At 43.2% G+C, this 18501-nt stretch overlaps 4 protein-coding genes and 1 non-coding gene across 5 annotated transcripts; 2 read left to right on the top strand and 3 right to left on the bottom strand.

Annotated features, from left to right (window-relative positions):
- Positions 1-35: 35 nt before the first annotated feature.
- Positions 36-2160, top strand: JR316_0008025 (uncharacterized protein; the record flags this gene model as incomplete). The annotated part of the gene is made up of 2 exons (XM_047893741.1): positions 36-416; positions 469-2160. The coding sequence occupies 2 exons, from the start codon at positions 36-38 to the stop codon at positions 2158-2160; spliced, it is 2073 nt and encodes a 690-aa protein (XP_047747056.1).
- Positions 2161-2305: 145 nt separating this feature from the next.
- JR316_0008024 lies at positions 2306-2387 on the top strand. The gene has a single exon. It is a non-coding gene; the product is annotated as a tRNA-Pro (tRNA).
- A 367-nt stretch (positions 2388-2754) lies between these two features.
- Positions 2755-5102, bottom strand: JR316_0008023 (SCF-associated factor 1; the record flags this gene model as incomplete). Its single annotated transcript, XM_047893740.1, has 9 exons — positions 2755-2964; positions 3042-3488; positions 3547-3654; positions 3703-4207; positions 4266-4386; positions 4444-4487; positions 4541-4663; positions 4843-4879; positions 4982-5102. The coding sequence occupies 9 exons, from the start codon at positions 5100-5102 to the stop codon at positions 2755-2757; spliced, it is 1716 nt and encodes a 571-aa protein (XP_047747055.1).
- A 2855-nt stretch (positions 5103-7957) lies between these two features.
- On the bottom strand, positions 7958-13889 carry JR316_0008022 (uncharacterized protein; the record flags this gene model as incomplete). Its single annotated transcript, XM_047893739.1, has 21 exons — positions 7958-8253; positions 8314-8788; positions 8849-8989; positions 9045-9350; positions 9412-9804; positions 9855-9927; positions 10057-10127; positions 10369-10698; positions 10764-10948; positions 10997-11147; positions 11193-11399; positions 11461-11634; positions 11691-11790; positions 11852-12012; positions 12061-12110; positions 12332-12347; positions 12385-12528; positions 12588-12767; positions 12829-13047; positions 13103-13671; positions 13727-13889. 21 exons carry the CDS (start codon positions 13887-13889, stop codon positions 7958-7960), a joined length of 4404 nt encoding a protein of 1467 aa, XP_047747054.1.
- A 2479-nt stretch (positions 13890-16368) lies between these two features.
- Positions 16369-18076, bottom strand: JR316_0008021 (C2H2 finger domain transcription factor CON7; the record flags this gene model as incomplete). The annotated part of the gene is made up of 2 exons (XM_047893738.1): positions 16369-17063; positions 17122-18076. 2 exons carry the CDS (start codon positions 18074-18076, stop codon positions 16369-16371), a joined length of 1650 nt encoding a protein of 549 aa, XP_047747053.1.
- Positions 18077-18501: the final 425 nt, after the last annotated feature.

The following is an 18501-nucleotide window of genomic DNA, read 5'->3' as shown; positions in this document are numbered from 1 at the left end:
TTCTCTCTGTTTTTCTCTTTCCTACGGCTACCATCATGGAGGTATTGTTAGCTCATCACAGTATACCACATGCTGTCATGCGTACGAGTCGTTCTGCTGGCTCCTTGGACCTTGGGCTCCTGGTCAACACTCCTTTCGTTCATTCATTGATGTCAGAATCGTTCACTTTCAGCTCGCTTTCCAGTGCTTCAAGTAGCTCGTCGGCGGCTCCTCCCTTTATAAATGTTGGCAAATTACCGAGTTTTGAGATGATTGAGCTAGGGGATCATCTAAAAATGTTTTCATCTGGCGGAGCTGGACGTTCCGAGGACGAGTCTGGGCAATCATTGAGCGCAAAAAACGTTCTCATATCTGCGCCCACCTCTCCCAGGCTTAAGAAGCTGCTTAAGGAGTGTTTAAGCATTTCGAAGTGGGTTGTAAGAAACTTCATCTTTGTTTTTTATCACTCCTTTGTTGATTTTTGAGAAGGAAACCTCTGTGGGATGGCAACCTCCTGGTCATATTCCTTGGGAAAGCATCGAAGATATTGCAGAGATATATTGGGTCCCTGAAGGCGCAATATTTCCCCCTGATTATCTTTCTGCGGCGTTATCTCAATTCCGGCGGTCGCGTTGCTATTCTCAAATTCACTCAGAAAACTCTTTGGATGAATTGATGTGCGTCGTTCCACCGACGCGTCAGCCGTCAGCGAAAGAACCTGTGGATTCGGATTTATTGGATATGATGCGCGAACTGAAAGGCATGAGATCGTATTTCCAGGATTCACAGAATGTCTGCGATGATATCTCGGTACCATCTCTGGTTGTGTCAGCCTCGGACATTACTTTGCCATTACACCAGGAATCTTCAATCGGTATCTCTCGCTCTGGATTGAATTCTCTTGCCATTCGCAGAGGAAAAAAGGATCCTCCAAGATTATTATTGCCAAAAAGCAAGTCTGCGCAGGAAATATTATATCCTGGAATCCCGACTGCATTTTTGGGGTCTCCTTCGAGGCATCATCCAAAGTTTGAGAATGGCAAGGATAAACCTTACTTAGAATTCGAGCAAATGATCAACAACCTCCGTCTACAATGTTCCACGATGTCTTTGCAAACGCCGCCCGTCGACACGTCTTGGAACTCAAGGTCGAATGCCGAATGCACTGACCATTCTGCAGAAGAGGATCTTGATGAATGGTCATTCGCTAATGAATTTCTTAGCACCCATAAGAATGTATCCTTGTCGCGTTCAATGCTCGGTTCAACAATGACTAGCGATATTCTTTCTTCCACCATCACGAGAAAAACGGTGGATAACTTACAAAGCATTCGGCATGAATTCAATGAATCGGGTCGAAAGGATGTAGACAAGAAGTCAAAGGGGTCTACTGATAATCTAACGCCCACTTCTTCGGAGTCTGCACCTATCATGGCTCATACAGCGCCTTTACCACTACGGTCAGCCATGATAAAACCTGTTTTGTATCCGCGCTTAAGGCCCTCTAAGAGCGTTCGCTTCCGTCTCACACAACAGGAGTTTCAGAGGTCAATATCCCCCACCCCTGTTAAGGACGATACACCACAGGAGACTGTTCCAGCCCCCACCACATCCACAAAACATCAGTACCAAAGAGTACTAAAACGCCTACCTTCTACTGGTAACTTGTCGAGGAGAGACTCGCAAAAGCACTCAAATCAAACCGTTCCTTACGTTGTTGGTCTCACGAGGGGCGACTCTCACAGACAATCCAATCAAGCCACTCCTTCTGTTCCTGTTTGTTCGAAAAGTAATCGTGATAGAGGCTCATGCCAAACTCATGCCCATACCAAAAACCTTCCAGGAAAAACTAGACATATCAATGGTGCTTCGGGCACTTCTCTTCGTCGACTTGAGTCTCCTACCGGACAGTCGGCAAGCGACTCCTTCGATGCGATGTCCTTGCCCTCAGACATGACGACACGCAAGTCAATGCATCCACTAGGTAGACACTCTTTGAGCCGTATCATCAAAGGGCCAATCTTTCCCGCTCGAGATAAGCGCGCAACAATATCTTCTGGCATGAATATCATTACAAAAGATGAGAATTCGATCAGGCGAGAGAGCACTTCTAACACATCTATCAGCAGGAAAAGTCGTATGCCAGTGCCGCTTCGGAATATACTCACCCGCTTTAAGTAGTAATTAAAGTTGGGCACGTCGCATTGATTCAAGTTCGATATATGGTTTTATGTATTCAAGTGTGGTTTAATTGATGTTTCATTCCGGTCCTTGGGCTACCTGATTGTTTCTGGACGTGATTGCACAGACTGGAGCATCAGCCATCGGCCTGATGGTCTAGTAGTATGATTCCTTGTTAGGGTAATACCAAATCGAGGAGGTCCCGGGTTCAATTCCCGGTCAGGCCCAGCAGTGTGTATCTTTTTCAAATAAAATTGGGTGAAAGAACCAAGTTGGCCAATGCACCCTCGGAATCTGGACTTCGAAGATTTATTACCAAAAAAATATTGTTTTTGCCTGTAAATTATCCTTTCAACTGCTTGACATGCTGCAAGTTTTTGCTAGAGTCGGACATATACATTATCACAGATTACGAGACGAGCATATGAATAGTATGACCAATTAATGCCAATGCCGCAGCAGTTATTGAATTAAGCGCATGATTGACTGGCTCTGTAAGTAGTATTTATAGACGATTCATAAATCGAATAAGCATATGAAGAGTCGTATTGATATAACTTTTTACCCTTGCCATGCCCGAAGTGGGTAAAATTTTTATGAAGTATCCCCATCGTTACGGCCTCGAGGATGTATTCCACCCAACCCGCCCCCAAAGTTACCGCGTCCAGCGTGTCCGATGCGGAAAATTCCTGAGAGAGGTAGGATGGGAGGTGTCTCCCACTGCCGTCTAGCTGACGCACTCGGACTCGGCGCTTCCGCAGAATCGTGTCGCATTTGTTCCTCCTCCGCTTCGTCATCCCCCGACTAAAAGGCGCGAATATGAAAAGTCAGAAACCTTATTCTGCTGACCTCGGACATAGCAAATTGCACAAATGACATACCTCAAGATCTATTACCAGAGCACCTGTATGCCATCCGGCGGCCGTTGCGGCAAAGCAGAATCGTTCTCTGGGCTTTTTACTGTTATGGTCGAACCTGACCTCGGTTGGTGTATTTACTACAGGTGGTACTCTTTGTCCGAATCTTCTCGCCTTCGCTAATTCGAGTTCCTCTCTGTTCGCGAACGCCCCAGGTGTGCCGAGTTCGAGTTTGAGTGGGTCTCCCAAACCCAACGCACCATTCGAATATGATCCCCAAGTTAACAATTTACCGTTAGCCGTTAAAGCGGCATTATGATAGTCACCAATGACTACAGAGATGATCGATTTGTTCTGCAACTCCGGAATTATTTTTGGCGGTGTGTCTGGTTTTGTATCGGTGTCCCCGACAAGAACAATAGATGAAGATCCAGTGGAATAGGCAACGAAATGAAGGAAGTTGGCAGATAACTGTTCAACGTTTGATAAATAAGTATTCTGACACTGTGCGAATAGGAGAACTACTGACATGGGTGATTTGAATTGTATGAGGAGCCTCGAGCTTCGCGGAATCAGTGGTTCTTCCTGAGAAAGTTGTATGTATTTTAAGAGAGTCGACTTCGCTGAATTGCGGGAGCTACAGGGTTTCAGCAATTGCGTAGATGTTCGGGTAAAAAAAACCCACATATTCCCAGCGCCCGAATGGAACGCCGCTTTCGTCGTGCAGTGAACCATATTTCAGAACATGTCCATAGTTTGTCAATCCGACAATGTGGTTGTCAAAAGCGGCAATCTGGATGAGCTCCGTCATTGTGTTTGTGTTGGTAGTGTTCGCTAGCTCGGGTAATGTGGGTATAGGTGGCAAGCGGGTGGGCATTATGTCCACACCCCATGGAATGCACGGAATTAGATTATCCTCAGTGGCATAAGCTTTTTTGTCGCCTTCGGAATTCATCTCCTCCATTTTCTGTTGGATGGCTTCTCCCATTGAACCTGAGAACGGCCACCAGACAAAGACAGCACCTGATTTCGTCAGAAGAGAAGAGAACATCCATCCACATTCAACCTGTTTCGGAGCGTAATCAGGATCCGTCAGAATGGGAGATGATAACCAGAAGGGTCGGCCCCAATTTGTACATGTCCAAATCTTGTTTGTGCGATCCAGAAATGACGAATGCAGGCGTCCACAACTAAATATGTCACCACCGTGTGAGTAAAAACCCTTGATAGACGACTGATTTTCTTCACCTGATACTGCGGATGGGTGATGGTAGCCTCAGACGATGAGGTATCCTTGCTGATTTCCAGCTACTCGAAAATCCATGACTGTCAGATGCATGTGCCGTCCCCGGCGCCCCATTAAGACTGCCTATATAAATCTGTTAGATATTTAAGCGACGGAGGCATAGGTAAAACTACGTCATACCCCAAACATAAACATTACCCTCAGAGTCGAGAGCATGAAATGACCTTACCAAAGTAATTGAAAATATATGTAACAAATTCAATAGACAAGTACTCACATGCCTCCCGCAACCAAGCTGACAATACGTGCAGAAAACGGGATCTGTGTTGGATATGGAACTCCGTCTCGTATCACTGATTTAGGAACGTTTGGAAGTCCCAGTCGTCCGTTGGTCTTGTCACTAAAGAATCGCAATTGAGAAAATAGTAGTCAAAATTGGCCTATAAGAGAAAGGCAATCATACCCCCAAACAAATACTAGAAGTTTTGGAGGTGTCATTAGTTGATACATTTGAAAGATATGTCTCGAAGCACTCACCTCGTGGTTTAAACAGCCCTTGGTAAATAAATTTCCACCCACTTGTACGGGCCGTATCCTTCCCTGAAAAGTTGAAGTCCTGGGACAGTTTATATTTCCAAAGACTATCATCGTTACACAGAGTCAAAAGTGACTGCCAAAGTTCAATCAGAACACATAAGATGCTACAATGCTTTCGAACCATCCACCTTGCTACAACGGGCCAGATTAAGCAAGTCTGGTACTGGTATGAGAGGTAGAATGTTATCGAGTAGAACCTCGATTGGAATCTGGGAGAGGTCCAGGCGGCCTTGTTGCGACATAGTACTCGATGCGATAAAAGCTTTCACGGTGGAGTATCTTGTAGAGAGTGAGGTTCTGCTGATGATGATCCTGGACCCTTGAATTACGGCGTGTGCGGGTTAGGATGAGAATACCTATGCTAGACTAACAACGGGAATTGGATTGGTAGAGGAAGAGTACAAGATGAGTGTTTGCCCGTTTCAGACAGGCGCAGTCAAGTGGTTGCTGCGATAAGTATTAATGATCTCATAGTAATGCGCTATACGGCGGCCCGCCCACCCGCTTGGATTGGCCTTGTTTACGTTTATCGCTGTTCGCGGTCAACGTTCATAACGCGTCGCGTCCAACGTCTCACTTTGACTGACTTTACTACTCATTCAAGTTGCCTATCCGTAACTGTATCCTTCTTGTCTTCAAAAAGGGAAACCTATCATCTTCGTGCAGCTTGCACTTCATGAGCTGTGTATGCACAATCTTCTTGTGACTCTTTTCAAGGTTTTCTTGGGTCGAAACACGATGATCGAGCTTGCTGTACACTCGCTGGGCCCTCCTTGTCATTTGCGATGCGTAGCGTATCCCAAATCTATACTCGTCAACAATGCCTTTATATCCTGTGGAGGTTATATGAAGACTTTTCAAAATTACTGGGTTATCTTGATACTCAAGAACTGTTAATCGGATATCGGAGCGCCATGTCGCTTGAGGACTAGACATGGTAGGAGAGGAAAACATATCTTTGATCCTTATGGGTATGTGGCACCAAAAGCCTCTATATGCAACGTTTTCACTTCCATTTATTCCACCTGGGATAAATATGAAGAGGGGACGCATCTTTTTTTGTCGCTCAGAACCCCAGAGGATGCTTCCTTATTGCGCGGGGTACCCTGTTTCACTGTTTAAGGACGAGTGGTCAGGCAAAAGTCTGGAGCGTCCATCTAATTCCGTAATGTCAGTTTGTATCACTGTTTTTCAATACCAGAAACACTCGTGACTATAGTTTCCTTCGGAACCTCCTGGATGTCACGGAATAGCAAGCCTCTACAGCCTCACTTCTTTTCTCAAAGGTGTATCCACTTATTCTCCGCTCAACTGCGGTATTGCACATTCTCTGGGTACTCTCGCTTTGGTTCCATCATGACCTACCAAAACATTCTCCTCTCCAAAGTTTCCAACGTCTTTACTTCTAGCTTTAAAGTATGGTGTTTACGTGCCCTTCTCCGATTCCAATATCTGCCGACTGGATAAGCTTGATAGGACTAGTTATCATCGGCCTAAAGCTTTCTGCCATCTCACCACAAGCGATCCGAGTCTAGACTTCGTCCCTGCCTGCCTTTCATTGGGCGATGAAGAACAAAAAATGATATCAGGCGGACAGTTTGAATGTATCCGCTCCCTCAGGAATAATGTTCGCCTTTACTGTCAACATTTCTACCCATATAGAATTCAGCATGGTTTTTATGCATGGTATTGCATCTTGTCCAATCTACCTGCCCAGCGTAGATCAGAAATCAGCTCAATTAGATTTGATTTTCGGTATCATAATTTTGCTACAACTGAAATCCTTTCAAGTTGCCTCATTCGGTCATGCGTTTTGCGAAAGTGGATCAGAGTCGGCCACACACCTATCTACAATGAACTTATTGTTCCGTTACGGCTTGAGGGTGGTTCTTATTGATTAAATCTTCATCACGGGGTGAAATTCGCTTCCCTCCAACGCGAAGTGACAAAATCGGTGTTCCGGAGGGCCGGTATAGGATTCTGTCAACAATAACAATCAGAATTCCGAGCACACCGTATAAATTGAATTATAACTTTGTCGTAAATTTACTTCTTTCTGCGGTATTACCCTCGACGGCTTCCGAGGGGAATGGAGCCACTGAAGCGCGCCCACACTCGCGCTACATCCAATACGATGATTGGCTCTTGAGACTGGAGCTCGACATCCATCTACGTACTCGGAACAAGAGAAGTCGAAGCGATTGGGATTGGTTTCATGTACCCAGCAACTTCGAGTTTCTTAGGCAAAGGCCATCATATCAGATTATAAAATAAATGATCAACGGAAACACATTTGGCACACACAGCAATCGTGCGACGTAAGAAGTTTAAACAAACCCTGTCGCCCCGAAGTGTCAGTTCATTTACTTGCCTCCTTCCGAGAACTTTATAACAATGCGCCAGACAGTCGATTCGAAAAGCTCAAATACCATATCAGCCAATCAGCGGCGTCTATAAACGATTTGACCATGTCGGAATTTTCAGGAATGCCTTACAAGGCCGAAAAGGCCGGCAAGGCCCGGCTAGCCTTGTGATGCCTCCCAATCTGAGAGCGTGCCTAAGAAGTAACCGTGATTGACCTTGTAAGGTAGTGGCTTAGAAGTCTATACATGCCTAGCAAGGCGTAGGGAATAAGATTAGATTAAAAGACCTTGCTAGGTTGGGCTTGATTCAAAGGGCATCTAACAAATTAAAAGGAAGATGAACGCACTGACATAGTTTCCAATTGATTAGTAGTCAACGATTGCTTTCAGTAGGAATTGTGTTGAAGTCAAACTTTTATGCACTTACCAAGAACCGAACGCCAGACCTTCAAGACAAGACAAACCTACCAATAGCATTGTTACCACTAGACCAAACCTCCTTTCTTAAATTATAGTGTGGCGTTAATATGACACCACATTTTCTGTGCTTAGTCAACTGATGTAACCGATCGAGTCCAGAGTCGTCTACTCGGACTTCAATTTTTTCAGACAATCTCAATCGTGAGGGCCGTACTATGCATTGAAAAGCAAAGAAGTAATCAACCAAACACAGTAGTATGTCCGCCATAATGAGATACACCGGAATGCAAAGTAGTCTAAGTACAGCGTGCCTACTATAATGGTGTAATATTAGCACGCTTACTAGAGCGTGTGCTCCGTGTTTTGGCTACAACAGTTGCGTCAGGCTGCACAGGGGCCAACCCCTTCTTTCGACCACGTTTTGGCTTGATTACTGGTGCTTCAAGTGGAGAAATGCTTGTGGAAGCATTAGGAACAGAGACTGTATTGGAAGAAAGGGGAGGGCTTGTCGGAGTCTGAGTCTTCGGAACTGGGAGAAATACTGGGAGTGGAGCATTGACCGTGGTATTTGTAACATGGAGTGCAGACTCAAAGGCTGCCGGAGTCGGTTCTAATACCAATGATACATAATGGGCATGAGCTAAACGCGTGGGAATCAAAAGACAAGTACCTTCGTCAGTATCAGATCTATCTTCAGTAATATCCTGAGTATTAGATGGCAGGTTCCGAGTGCTTTGTAGTGGCGGCGCAAAGTCTTCTACATCAGAGTCGGTGTCACGGTCTTCCACATTAACGATAGGACCCGGAATAGAAGTTGTTGAACTAGGAGTTATGGTTGTTTGTCGACTAAAGTTGGCAATCATCTGATAAACCGGATGCGGAGATGGACTTGACTCGGAATCCGACATCCTGGAATGGCTTGATGTAAGGATTTCCGTAGGCTGCTGTGTAATAGAAGTAGGAATAATGGGTTTTTGGTGTGGAAAGAGAATATTATCCCAATATTTGAACAGTGAAGCGAGTGATGACTGCTGTGTAATGAGATAATGCTTGTACATATCGTGTTGAGCAAGATAAAGCCTCCCTGTTGTTGGTCCTACACCACTACTGGTAAATTCACGGTCGTCGGATAAGATGTATATAGTCTATATTAGTAGTCAATATCTAGCACTCAATTTATAATACATGTAATAACAAATACATACCGCTGTTGCAGACGCAGCTATCAAGCCTGGTGTTGTACAATTCATACGACTATCAATATGGGCGCTTGGACTATCTTCCCGTGTTCGAGGCATAATCTCCGCCTTTAAGGCCGATGGCCCTAGAAGAATGATTCTTGCCGTCTAAACTAGAGTTTTAGCCAGGTATTATGTATTTTCAGAATTAAATATACTGTACCTTCAAAAGAAAATCACTTTTAAAAAGTCCCAAAGCGTTGTTGGTGTCAGAATCTGCAAATAAAACTGGGGGAAATGTGTGCGCAGTGTCATTGGGATAAATGAGCTTCCAGATTTCCTTCGTTCCGGTCATCACTTTTACACGGTCCGATGCACCAAGCAATGTTTGCACAACCGCATGGGAGCTTAGGCCAAAAGACAATGGTGAGGTGAACAGCTCAGATGGAATGTTTGGGAAAATAGAAGGCGCAGAGGTCCGAATCTTATTTAGTATTGTTGAACGGCCTTCCGACAAGCCTTTAACGAACTATAGAATAAAGATATATGAGCAAGATATCCTAAACTTGGAAAAAAGATATAAAACGCACCACATTAACTGCCATCTCCACATTCTCACTGATAATTGAATGGTACTTTGCTGGAAAGCATTCGTACAATTCCGCAATATTGCCAAGCTTGGATGTATTCTCGTCTTTGTACCGAGCAGATGCATTGTTAGAGCTGAACGAAGGCCTGGGATTTCCAAAGAGTGACTTGGGAACAATAATACGATAGAAAATGAAATGATATTTAGCAAGACGAATAAGGTCCTTTCGGAGAGCTATTTCGGCTGCGCAATCCGATGTGTCAGAGACAGCAGGTCGAACAGCGCCTTTTTTGTTGATCAAGCGCATTTTCAAACTTGCGTTTTCCTCTTTAAGCTCCCGGACCTTTGATTCCAGATTAAAAATGGTATCTTGCTGGATCCGACACCTCTGTTTCTATTCATTAGAATCTAGAAAATGCAAAAATACATTAAAATATTACTTACTTGCTCAAGCTCGGCCAATGTTGCTCCACGGAAAAAAGACGCGCCTGAAATGGATGACTCGCCTGCAACGGAGCTTGGAACAATTGACATTGATGAAGACATGACCAAAGAGTTGTACCAGAGAGGATATGAGTTAGAATATCAGTGCTGCTACTCAGAAAGAAGAAATTTTGTGTCTTTTAAACAGAAAAGTGAGCCGCACCCTTTCCTCATGTTAAGCGCCGTGCTATAGCCTTGATATAACATCATTTTCCCACTATGTAAAGGATCAAGCTGAAAATTTAATATAACGTGTACAAAACACAAAAATAGAGCACTATGCATGCTTGATTACACTCTTTATTGTATTCTGTTTAATATGTAACAACACTAGTTATAATAAAACATGTGTAGTTAATTTTATTGATTTTAACCGCCACCACATGTCCGGATCAAGTGAATCCATAACAATAAACTCGTTTGCATCATTTCCAAAGTCTGGAATCAGAAGGCCACCGCGTACTATACTACGTACGTCAATAATTGCAGAGTTTGTTCGCCTTCGGGCTCGTACTCGGAGAAACTCTAAATCTTTATCACGCCTACGTGCCAAATTTGTGCGCTGATCAACCGGTTCATCAAGTGGCAGAATAAGAGCAAGCGGCCACTCTGTTTTGTCATCTAATGACACAATAAACATGAACAGAAGTTGTGCAAAGCAGTACTTCTGATGATCAAGTGCCAAAAGGACGTAATCATTTCGTGGCCGCTTGTGGAAACTTTTGCTAACTCGAACCATATCTCTTTGAGCCGACCAATCAATTTCCGACTGATAATGAATTCTTGCAAGCTCAAATGGTGTAATCTGTTACACAAGTAAGTTTTGACATGAAAAATAAATAATGCTTAAATTGTTCTTGTAACTCTTACCTTATGATTGGCTTTTAATCGGATAGTACTTCCAGAAGCTGCTGCAAGGTATTTTCCTGTTTTAATCCGGAAGCGTTCAAATGCCATGTTCTCTTTGAATTGTTTTTCCACATCGGCAAATGTGATTATTGCTTGAAGTGACCCAATTGAAATGTGACTTTGAGCTCTTTTCTCATTACTTGATCCTGTTAAATGTCAATTTAATAACATTATACATGTACAAACAAATAGACCGTTACCCAATGAATTTCCAAGATTGGAAACTTGTGGTGTAGATATAAGTGATTCTTCGCCGTCCTCTTTGGGCATGTCAAGATCATCAATAGCATTGATATCCATGCGAATAATCATTGCAATAAGATCATCGTGGTTCATTTTTAATATCTGTTAGAAGCAAATTTACTAGATCAGACAAATAATATTGTACACATGAATTAAAGCACATTCCTGTGGCGCCACATCTTTGAAATTGGTGTGAAAGCGGTACCAGAGCTTAAGCAAGCCATGTGCCTTTTCATTGGGTTTAGTATTAGAGTTCCGAGTTGCACCTTTTGCAACAATATCTTGAATCATATGGACATGTGAATGGATTTTAGGAAAATTCCAATTTTTGTCTGGATGGAGTTGAATATATTCCTGGAAATTTTATTGTTGAGAGAATTAATTGGGTCTACATATGAATTGGAGAATGCCTTACCTCAAGAATAGAACAGAACTTTGCAAGTTCTTTTTGTAACCCATGTAATGTTGTACTGCTATGAATAATCAAAGATGAATACATATCCAATTCTACAAAGCTTCGCATAAGCTTGAGCAGACAATATCCACGGTCTGACTTCTCTAGAACATTATGAGATGCATAACAAATGATCTAGAAATCACAGATATATTATATTCACAATTAGTGTCTAAAAAATGCATGTGTACCTTTGCTATATCTTCATATTTTGTTCCATCTGCAAATTCTCCTGTCTTAATTATAGATGCAAAGTGATTAAGACCACTCCATCGAGGAATTTGATCAAATCTATAAAAGCATAAACCTTATTATTACTTATCCATCAAGAGGTTATATTATCAATGCTTACTGATTGTCAATAATCTCAGCATCTTTCCTTCCAGAGCTATCAATAATAGCCTTAAATTCTGACCATAAATGATCAGAAAATAGTCCACCATGGTATGCATGTAGTCGATCCCAGGAAAGAGCTTTATATACATCACTCCCATTCATCATCCAAAATACATTCTGTAGGAAATATTAATCAAGAATAATGACATATATAATGCACTATACCTCTACATTTCGTAATCCATATTCTTTTAAATAATTCTCCTTATCTTTAGCTGTAAAATTTTGTGCCTCTGTATATATGTGTTTCATTTCTGCTGATGTTCGATAAGGGTATACCGTGGTAAGATTTGATAAATTTTCCTTTGGAACCAAGCATACAGGACACGGAAAGTTGCTTGTAGCACCACGGGTTAGGGCCATAACACATCTATAAAATAGGCGCCCAACAGTTTCATTTACTATAACAATTATATTGAAGTAAACTATTACTTACTGCTCTTCATAATCCGCTGATAAAATCAAAATAAAGAAGAATAGCCACCGGACAATGTTGTCTGCACACTGTGCATAGTATCCTGTTGTGGCATATTCTTGAACGGACTTAAGAATTTCGTGGAATCCTTTGTGCCAAACAATACGCTTGAAGTTTACAAAAATTTTCTTTCCTGACTCGCCAGCATCTTCATCAACCTAGAAATCCATATTTGGAGTTTAATACTAAAAAAATTTATAACATTTAGAATGCTTACAATAGGCAGCCATCCAACTAGGATTCCCCCACCAATACCATCACTGTTTCGAAGATTTGCTGGAAGATTTGCACAGCGAGCAAGCACTGGATATGCCTTTGCAGTACCAAAGGTGGATAGCCGAGTTTTGTCTGCATATAGGATAATAAAAAATGGTAATGCACCATTGGGAAGAAGGTTCTAAAGCAGAGTAGGATGATAAGTATTCTACATTTGTAAAAAGAAAAATATATACATCTACCTGGATGCTCCACCATTCATTTGCAGTCCATGGTTCTCCAATCAACCGGTCTCGTTTACCGTCATTTTGTTTATAATGCCTTTCAGCAATCCAATGAAACTGTGAAAGTAGAGAAGGATTCTGAAGAAGACTATTGCACCACTCAATTAGTGGCCGGATATACACTTCATACCCAATTTCATCATTTTGGTATGGTACAAGATATTCCTTTTTCTGGAACTGTACTCCATAGTATTAGTTAGTACAACTACAAAATAGAAAAAATATTACGCACTCCAGTTGAACGGTAGCTACGAGCAAGCTCCCAGGTCTTCTCAAGCTCTGATACACTGTCAATTGTAAACTGCTCTGGCTTTTCTTTGATTCTGTCAATAAGGGTTAATAAAATCTGCTTTTGCTGCCTATTCATATGTGAGCTAAGTGCAAGTTCTGCCACTTCGAAGTCAAGACGTGTCCTAAATGGATGCCACGGGTTGGTACTGGTAGAATGGGGTGTTGGTGACGTTTGATAGGAATTTGGATTATATTGGTGTGTAGGAATGAATTTTGGTGGCATATTTGCACTTGGATGAAATTCAATGCAGATTTGATGTGGAAGCGGTGGGGGCAAATGATTATTTGAAATTTCATCAAGCATTTGAAGTATAGAGGATTGATTTGTGACTGGCTCAATTGAATCTTCCGGCTCCATTGAAAGGGAAATATGATGACCATTTAGAGAATCCTGTGTCTCCATTTGAGCCATATCTATAGCAGAATAAGAAGCGGTTGTAGAATCCTCATTTGGTATAGCTGGAGAGTGGCTAATAGCAGCATTTAAAATTGATGTATAATGTAGAGAGTCTGTATGAGTTTTGAATGGTAAATGTCAATAATTAGATTATACACTATGACATACTATTTTCATAAACCCTATTTGCAAAATCTCCAAAAGCATTCTGTGCATCCAGACTTGGTGTTTTGCCACTACATGATCGGATATGTTGAGCAATGCCTTGGATGCTAAACATCTTGTTGCATATTGGGCACAATTGGTCCTTTGGCTGGCGGCGGTTAGCCATGTCTTTGAAAGTAAAGAAGATATCAGAAAGAGGAGCAGATAAAGAATTAAATATGATCCAACTGCTTTTATACTATTTTACCAGCATCTAATATAGAGTGTGCTGGAGATTATTCGTCTCATAGGCCCTAGTTTCATCATTCTGCTGCGCTACATCACTAAGCTACCATAATCAGTTCATCAATTTAGTCTGCCAGAACATGTATTCTAGTAACCATCTATCAAAATATGTCATAGTATCCAGCACAAAGGTCTTTAAGAGGTTAAAGATTCTCATTGTTGATGATTAAGGCAGTACTACCATAGTTGTACAGTGCAATATGCATGCAACATACAACAATCAACACCGAGTTACAATGCATCAACTTATGAGATATCAGTCAAATCATTCTTTCCCATGTATCATGTTCAAAATTAGTCTCTCTTCGTGTGGAATTACTGATTATCCACCGTACCCTAGATTATTTACCTTTGTAGATAGCATGTGCTACATAAACAGTTACTTTGGTGAAGACGTAGACGATGTATGTGATTTTCTTCTAAGTCCACTGTGTCGCGTGATCCATGTGACATTCTTCTCACGGCCGTGACCCTTTGCTTACTTGTGCTCTATGGCGCACAAACTGCAGGGATATTGACACAGCACTAAAAGTACATAAAATAAAGTGTAAATGATCCACAATGACGTAGAAAATTGTCCAATTTGATATATCTATACTGACCATCCCTTGAATGCCTGACAACTTTGCACTTGCTGTGTATGTGTGTGACGTTAGTCACAGTCAAGTTGTAAGGCCTCGTATGGTTGTAATATGGATCAACTTCAACTTCAGTAGGTTTCTTACGGTAGCTTGTACATTTAGCACTCACATTTTCTCAAAATAAATACGCATTTGGTCCTCTAAATACATTCTATAAATCATTTTCATTTGCCCCTCTTTACAAGTGAGTGACACATGACTTCTATATTTATCTAATCCAACGCAAGGCAAAAGTCGGCATTCTAAGAGAGCCGAATCACATTAGAAGCCAAATTTTGGCCTAATCTAGGCCCCATCATTGTAAGGCTATCCCGAAATTTCCGACACATACAAAGACTGTTTTTCCTGATTGCATCATATTTACCTCCGCGACATTGCCCAATCAGCTTGCCGGAGACGGAAGCTATAAATAGCACAATTCATCTTGGATGGACAAAAGGAGACAAAGAATGCTTCGATTGCGAAGTCTATAACTTGTCAACAAGACCCAATACGGCCCACTGTTCTGGAAATAACATAGCGGTGCGAAGAGAAGCACCAAGTGTGACGTGACCTCTTTTCATCTGTAAGCAATGGCATGATCGCGCAGATGCCAAAACACGTTTCTTAGAATTGGAAGCCATAAGCGCGACGTGATTGGCCCGCCCATCTTGACTGCTGATTTTTGTATCCCATGACGATGGTCTTACGACTTGGCCTCTTTGTCCCTTTGGGTGAATCAAAAGCGAGTTCCACTTGCATCCACTGAATCTTTTTTAACTCTTTAATTATCATCTCAGGTGTTATTTTTCTCTCGGAGAAGATGTCAAATGAAAGGTTTTTTTTTCGCGAACCCTCCTCTTTGGCGCAATGTCAGAATCATGGGTTCTGAGAACACTTACGGCGTGTGTACGTATATGGCCTTATGATATATCTTTTTTAATTGCCAGCCGAGGCAGTTTGAGAGGCGCTGTAGAGTTGGCTTGACGGTCATCGGCTGGGAATGATGATGCAACGTATACACAGAGTGTAGATCACCAATCTTATTTGATTGCTTCTTCCTCGTCAAAGGTCATTCTGTTCTACCGAGCACCCGAGAATTATATTTCAATTACACAGTTTCGATTTTGACGGATCTCCGGGCTCGAGGTCTTCGGATATTTTCCAGCTGTCAAAAAGAAGTGTGCATTTTGGTTGAATATTTTCCACAACATACATATAAGAATAATAATGTACAGAAAAAGGTATAATGATGATGATGATGCCTTACATCTTGGAATTTCTAAGTAGATTACAACTATTAAGAAAATCGATAGGAGGTAGCAGGTGGGATCCGAGGAGTGACGACAATGTGGCAGCAGAATGATAGTGACTATACCAATGTAAAGTACAAACGAACGAATGAGGAAGCATCCCAGTGAAATGAAGAAAGTATATAAAGTAGATAGGAGCCTGATGATAGACGAAAATAAAATAGGGGATATCGAATTCAGAGGATATATAGATGCGATAGCAAAGTGACAACAGTGAGAGAGGGTGAGGGAAATAGAATTCAAGAAGGGAGGAAGTCGAATGTAGAGAAGATAGACCCCAGCGCGCGCTGAGAAAGCCAAAGGTTTGTATATGGAGTGAGAAGAGTGGCTAATTTCCTCACACCGACGAAGTCGATAAATAACCGAATAAAAGAAACGACAACAGCACGGGTGGTATTCGGCAAGGAGAACAGAGCGTCGCAGATAATCATTGGGAATGATCAAAGTCGTCGCCGCTGGCATGCCCCATGCTAGCTATACTAGCGTGTCCCGTACCGGGCCTCCCATTGTCGTCTTCGTAAATTTCGAAGCCTTCGGCTGTATAGGCCACGCTTCCGCTCCCATTTTGCAGAGGGGGCATCAACGACGAACCAGGATATAGAGGGGTGAGGAGAGTACTATTATGAGGCAGGCGGTTATGTTGGGCGTTGATGTACTCGGCCTCTTGAGCTTGTTGGGATATCCGGTTGCCAATACTGAGTTGTGGAAGATGGGAATGGTGAGGATGTTGTCCTGGACCAAAATTTTGCATACTTGACCTCGGGGTCAGGTTTGATCCGCCGTGCCACGACGAGGGCTGCACGTTATTGTACCTCTGTCGTGTGGCTAGATGATCATAGGCGCCCAATGCATCGTCCTCGCGCTCTAAAGCAGAAAATCGAATGTCGTCGACACCCATGGCGGGGTAGCGCTCGTTATTACCGCCTATAGTCACCGATGACGCCAATCCCAAGACATTGTGGGATGAATGTGGACGATGATGCATCGGGTGCGAGGACAAATAACGGTGGTTATAGGCATGATCGTCGTAGCTGTCACTATAGCTCTCCCGGTGCAAGGACGCAGCTGCGGCTTCCTGCTCTTTTTTGGCTTTGCGCCACTGCTTCCGAAGCTCTTTGAACTCTGTACAACAGTCGATTAATTAATTAATTCTGTCGATGAGGGGGCGTATCAATCTCACCGTTAGGGCTGCGTTTCTGACCATGCTTCTGCATGGTGACATGAGCGTTTAAATGGTTGAGAGTACCATATGATTTGTTGCAGTCGGGCCACGAGCACATGTAGAGGCGCTCGATTTCGTCATACCGTCGCCTTGGACGCTTCTTGACTGCGTTCCCAGGTAGAGCAACAAAGGAATAAGTCTTACGGTCGATAACATCGCCAGAGAGCTGGGAGGCACTGAGACTTCTCTGCAAGTGCTGAGATATTGACCGCGACGGACTGCAGGGTATTCCGGCACTGAGTGGAGCGACCGAAGAAGAGGTAGAAGTGCCAGTACCCGGAGGGGAAGGGCCGTAAGGGTTGTCGCTGATGGGTGAGTAAGGGACACCAGATGTCGGGGAGCCACCCATGTTATGAGAGAAGGTAGACTGCAAGGGGGAGACTGGCTCGTCGAGCAAGTCGGTCCGATGGACAAAAAAATCGCCTGGCTGTTCACGGTGACGGGAGTCATCGTGCTTCCATTCCTGGTGCTGCTGAGGAGGGTATTCAAAGTGATGGTGGCGCAAGTCGCGAAGGGATCCAGTACTAACGCCACGATGGAGCGGGGAGACATAGACAGAAGAGGAGGAACGACCAGGATGAAGAGGAGGAGGAGTATAAGCAAAACCAAAATTTTGGTATCTGCTAGGTGAAGAGTCATTAGCTGCGGTAGAGTAGAGGGGAGGGGCCCCGAGAGCAGCAGGCTCGGACATGCGTCGCTGATCGAGTAGTGAAGATTGGGGACTAGTGGAATTGGAGTATTTATCGAGTTGTTTATGAGCTGGACCAGAATCAATTGAAGGATCTTCTGCCGGATATGGATTGGATTCCGAATGGAGGAAGGATTCCTGGGATTGAGAAAAATTGATGGGATGCAAAAGACTGGTCTGGGGGTCCACGGGAGAGGGCGACTGCGAAAGCTGATAGGAATTCATCAGAGGACGAGTTGAATGGGCCGTTGGAGAACTATTAATATCACAAGAAAGAGAATCTTGTGCGGGAGACGCGGAGGAAACAGAAACAGAAACAGAAACAGAAACAGGCTGATTAGACAGAGGCAACGACGACTGAACGGAGGCTGTGGAACTATGGGGCGCATACGACAAGGGGCGCCGGGGAGCACACTCGGAGTCAACGCCAGACGCGCCAGGAGACGAGGCGGAATAGAAACACAACTCGTCCTTTTGCGGGACTAAATAGGAATCCGGAATGAGCATCTGGCGCGGCGACTGGGTGTGCATCTGAACGATAGCAAGAGAACACCAAAACACAATCCGTTTTCAACTCTCAGGAAATCATATCCCAGATCTCAGATCTCTGTGACCGCCGTCACCAATTAATTACACTATCCCCTTTAGGC

This window comes from Psilocybe cubensis, chromosome 7 (genome assembly GCF_017499595.1).
Source record: "Psilocybe cubensis strain MGC-MH-2018 chromosome 7, whole genome shotgun sequence".
NCBI lineage: Eukaryota > Fungi > Basidiomycota > Agaricomycetes > Agaricales > Agrocybaceae > Psilocybe > Psilocybe cubensis.
This window is presented reverse-complemented; position numbering and strand designations above follow the sequence as displayed.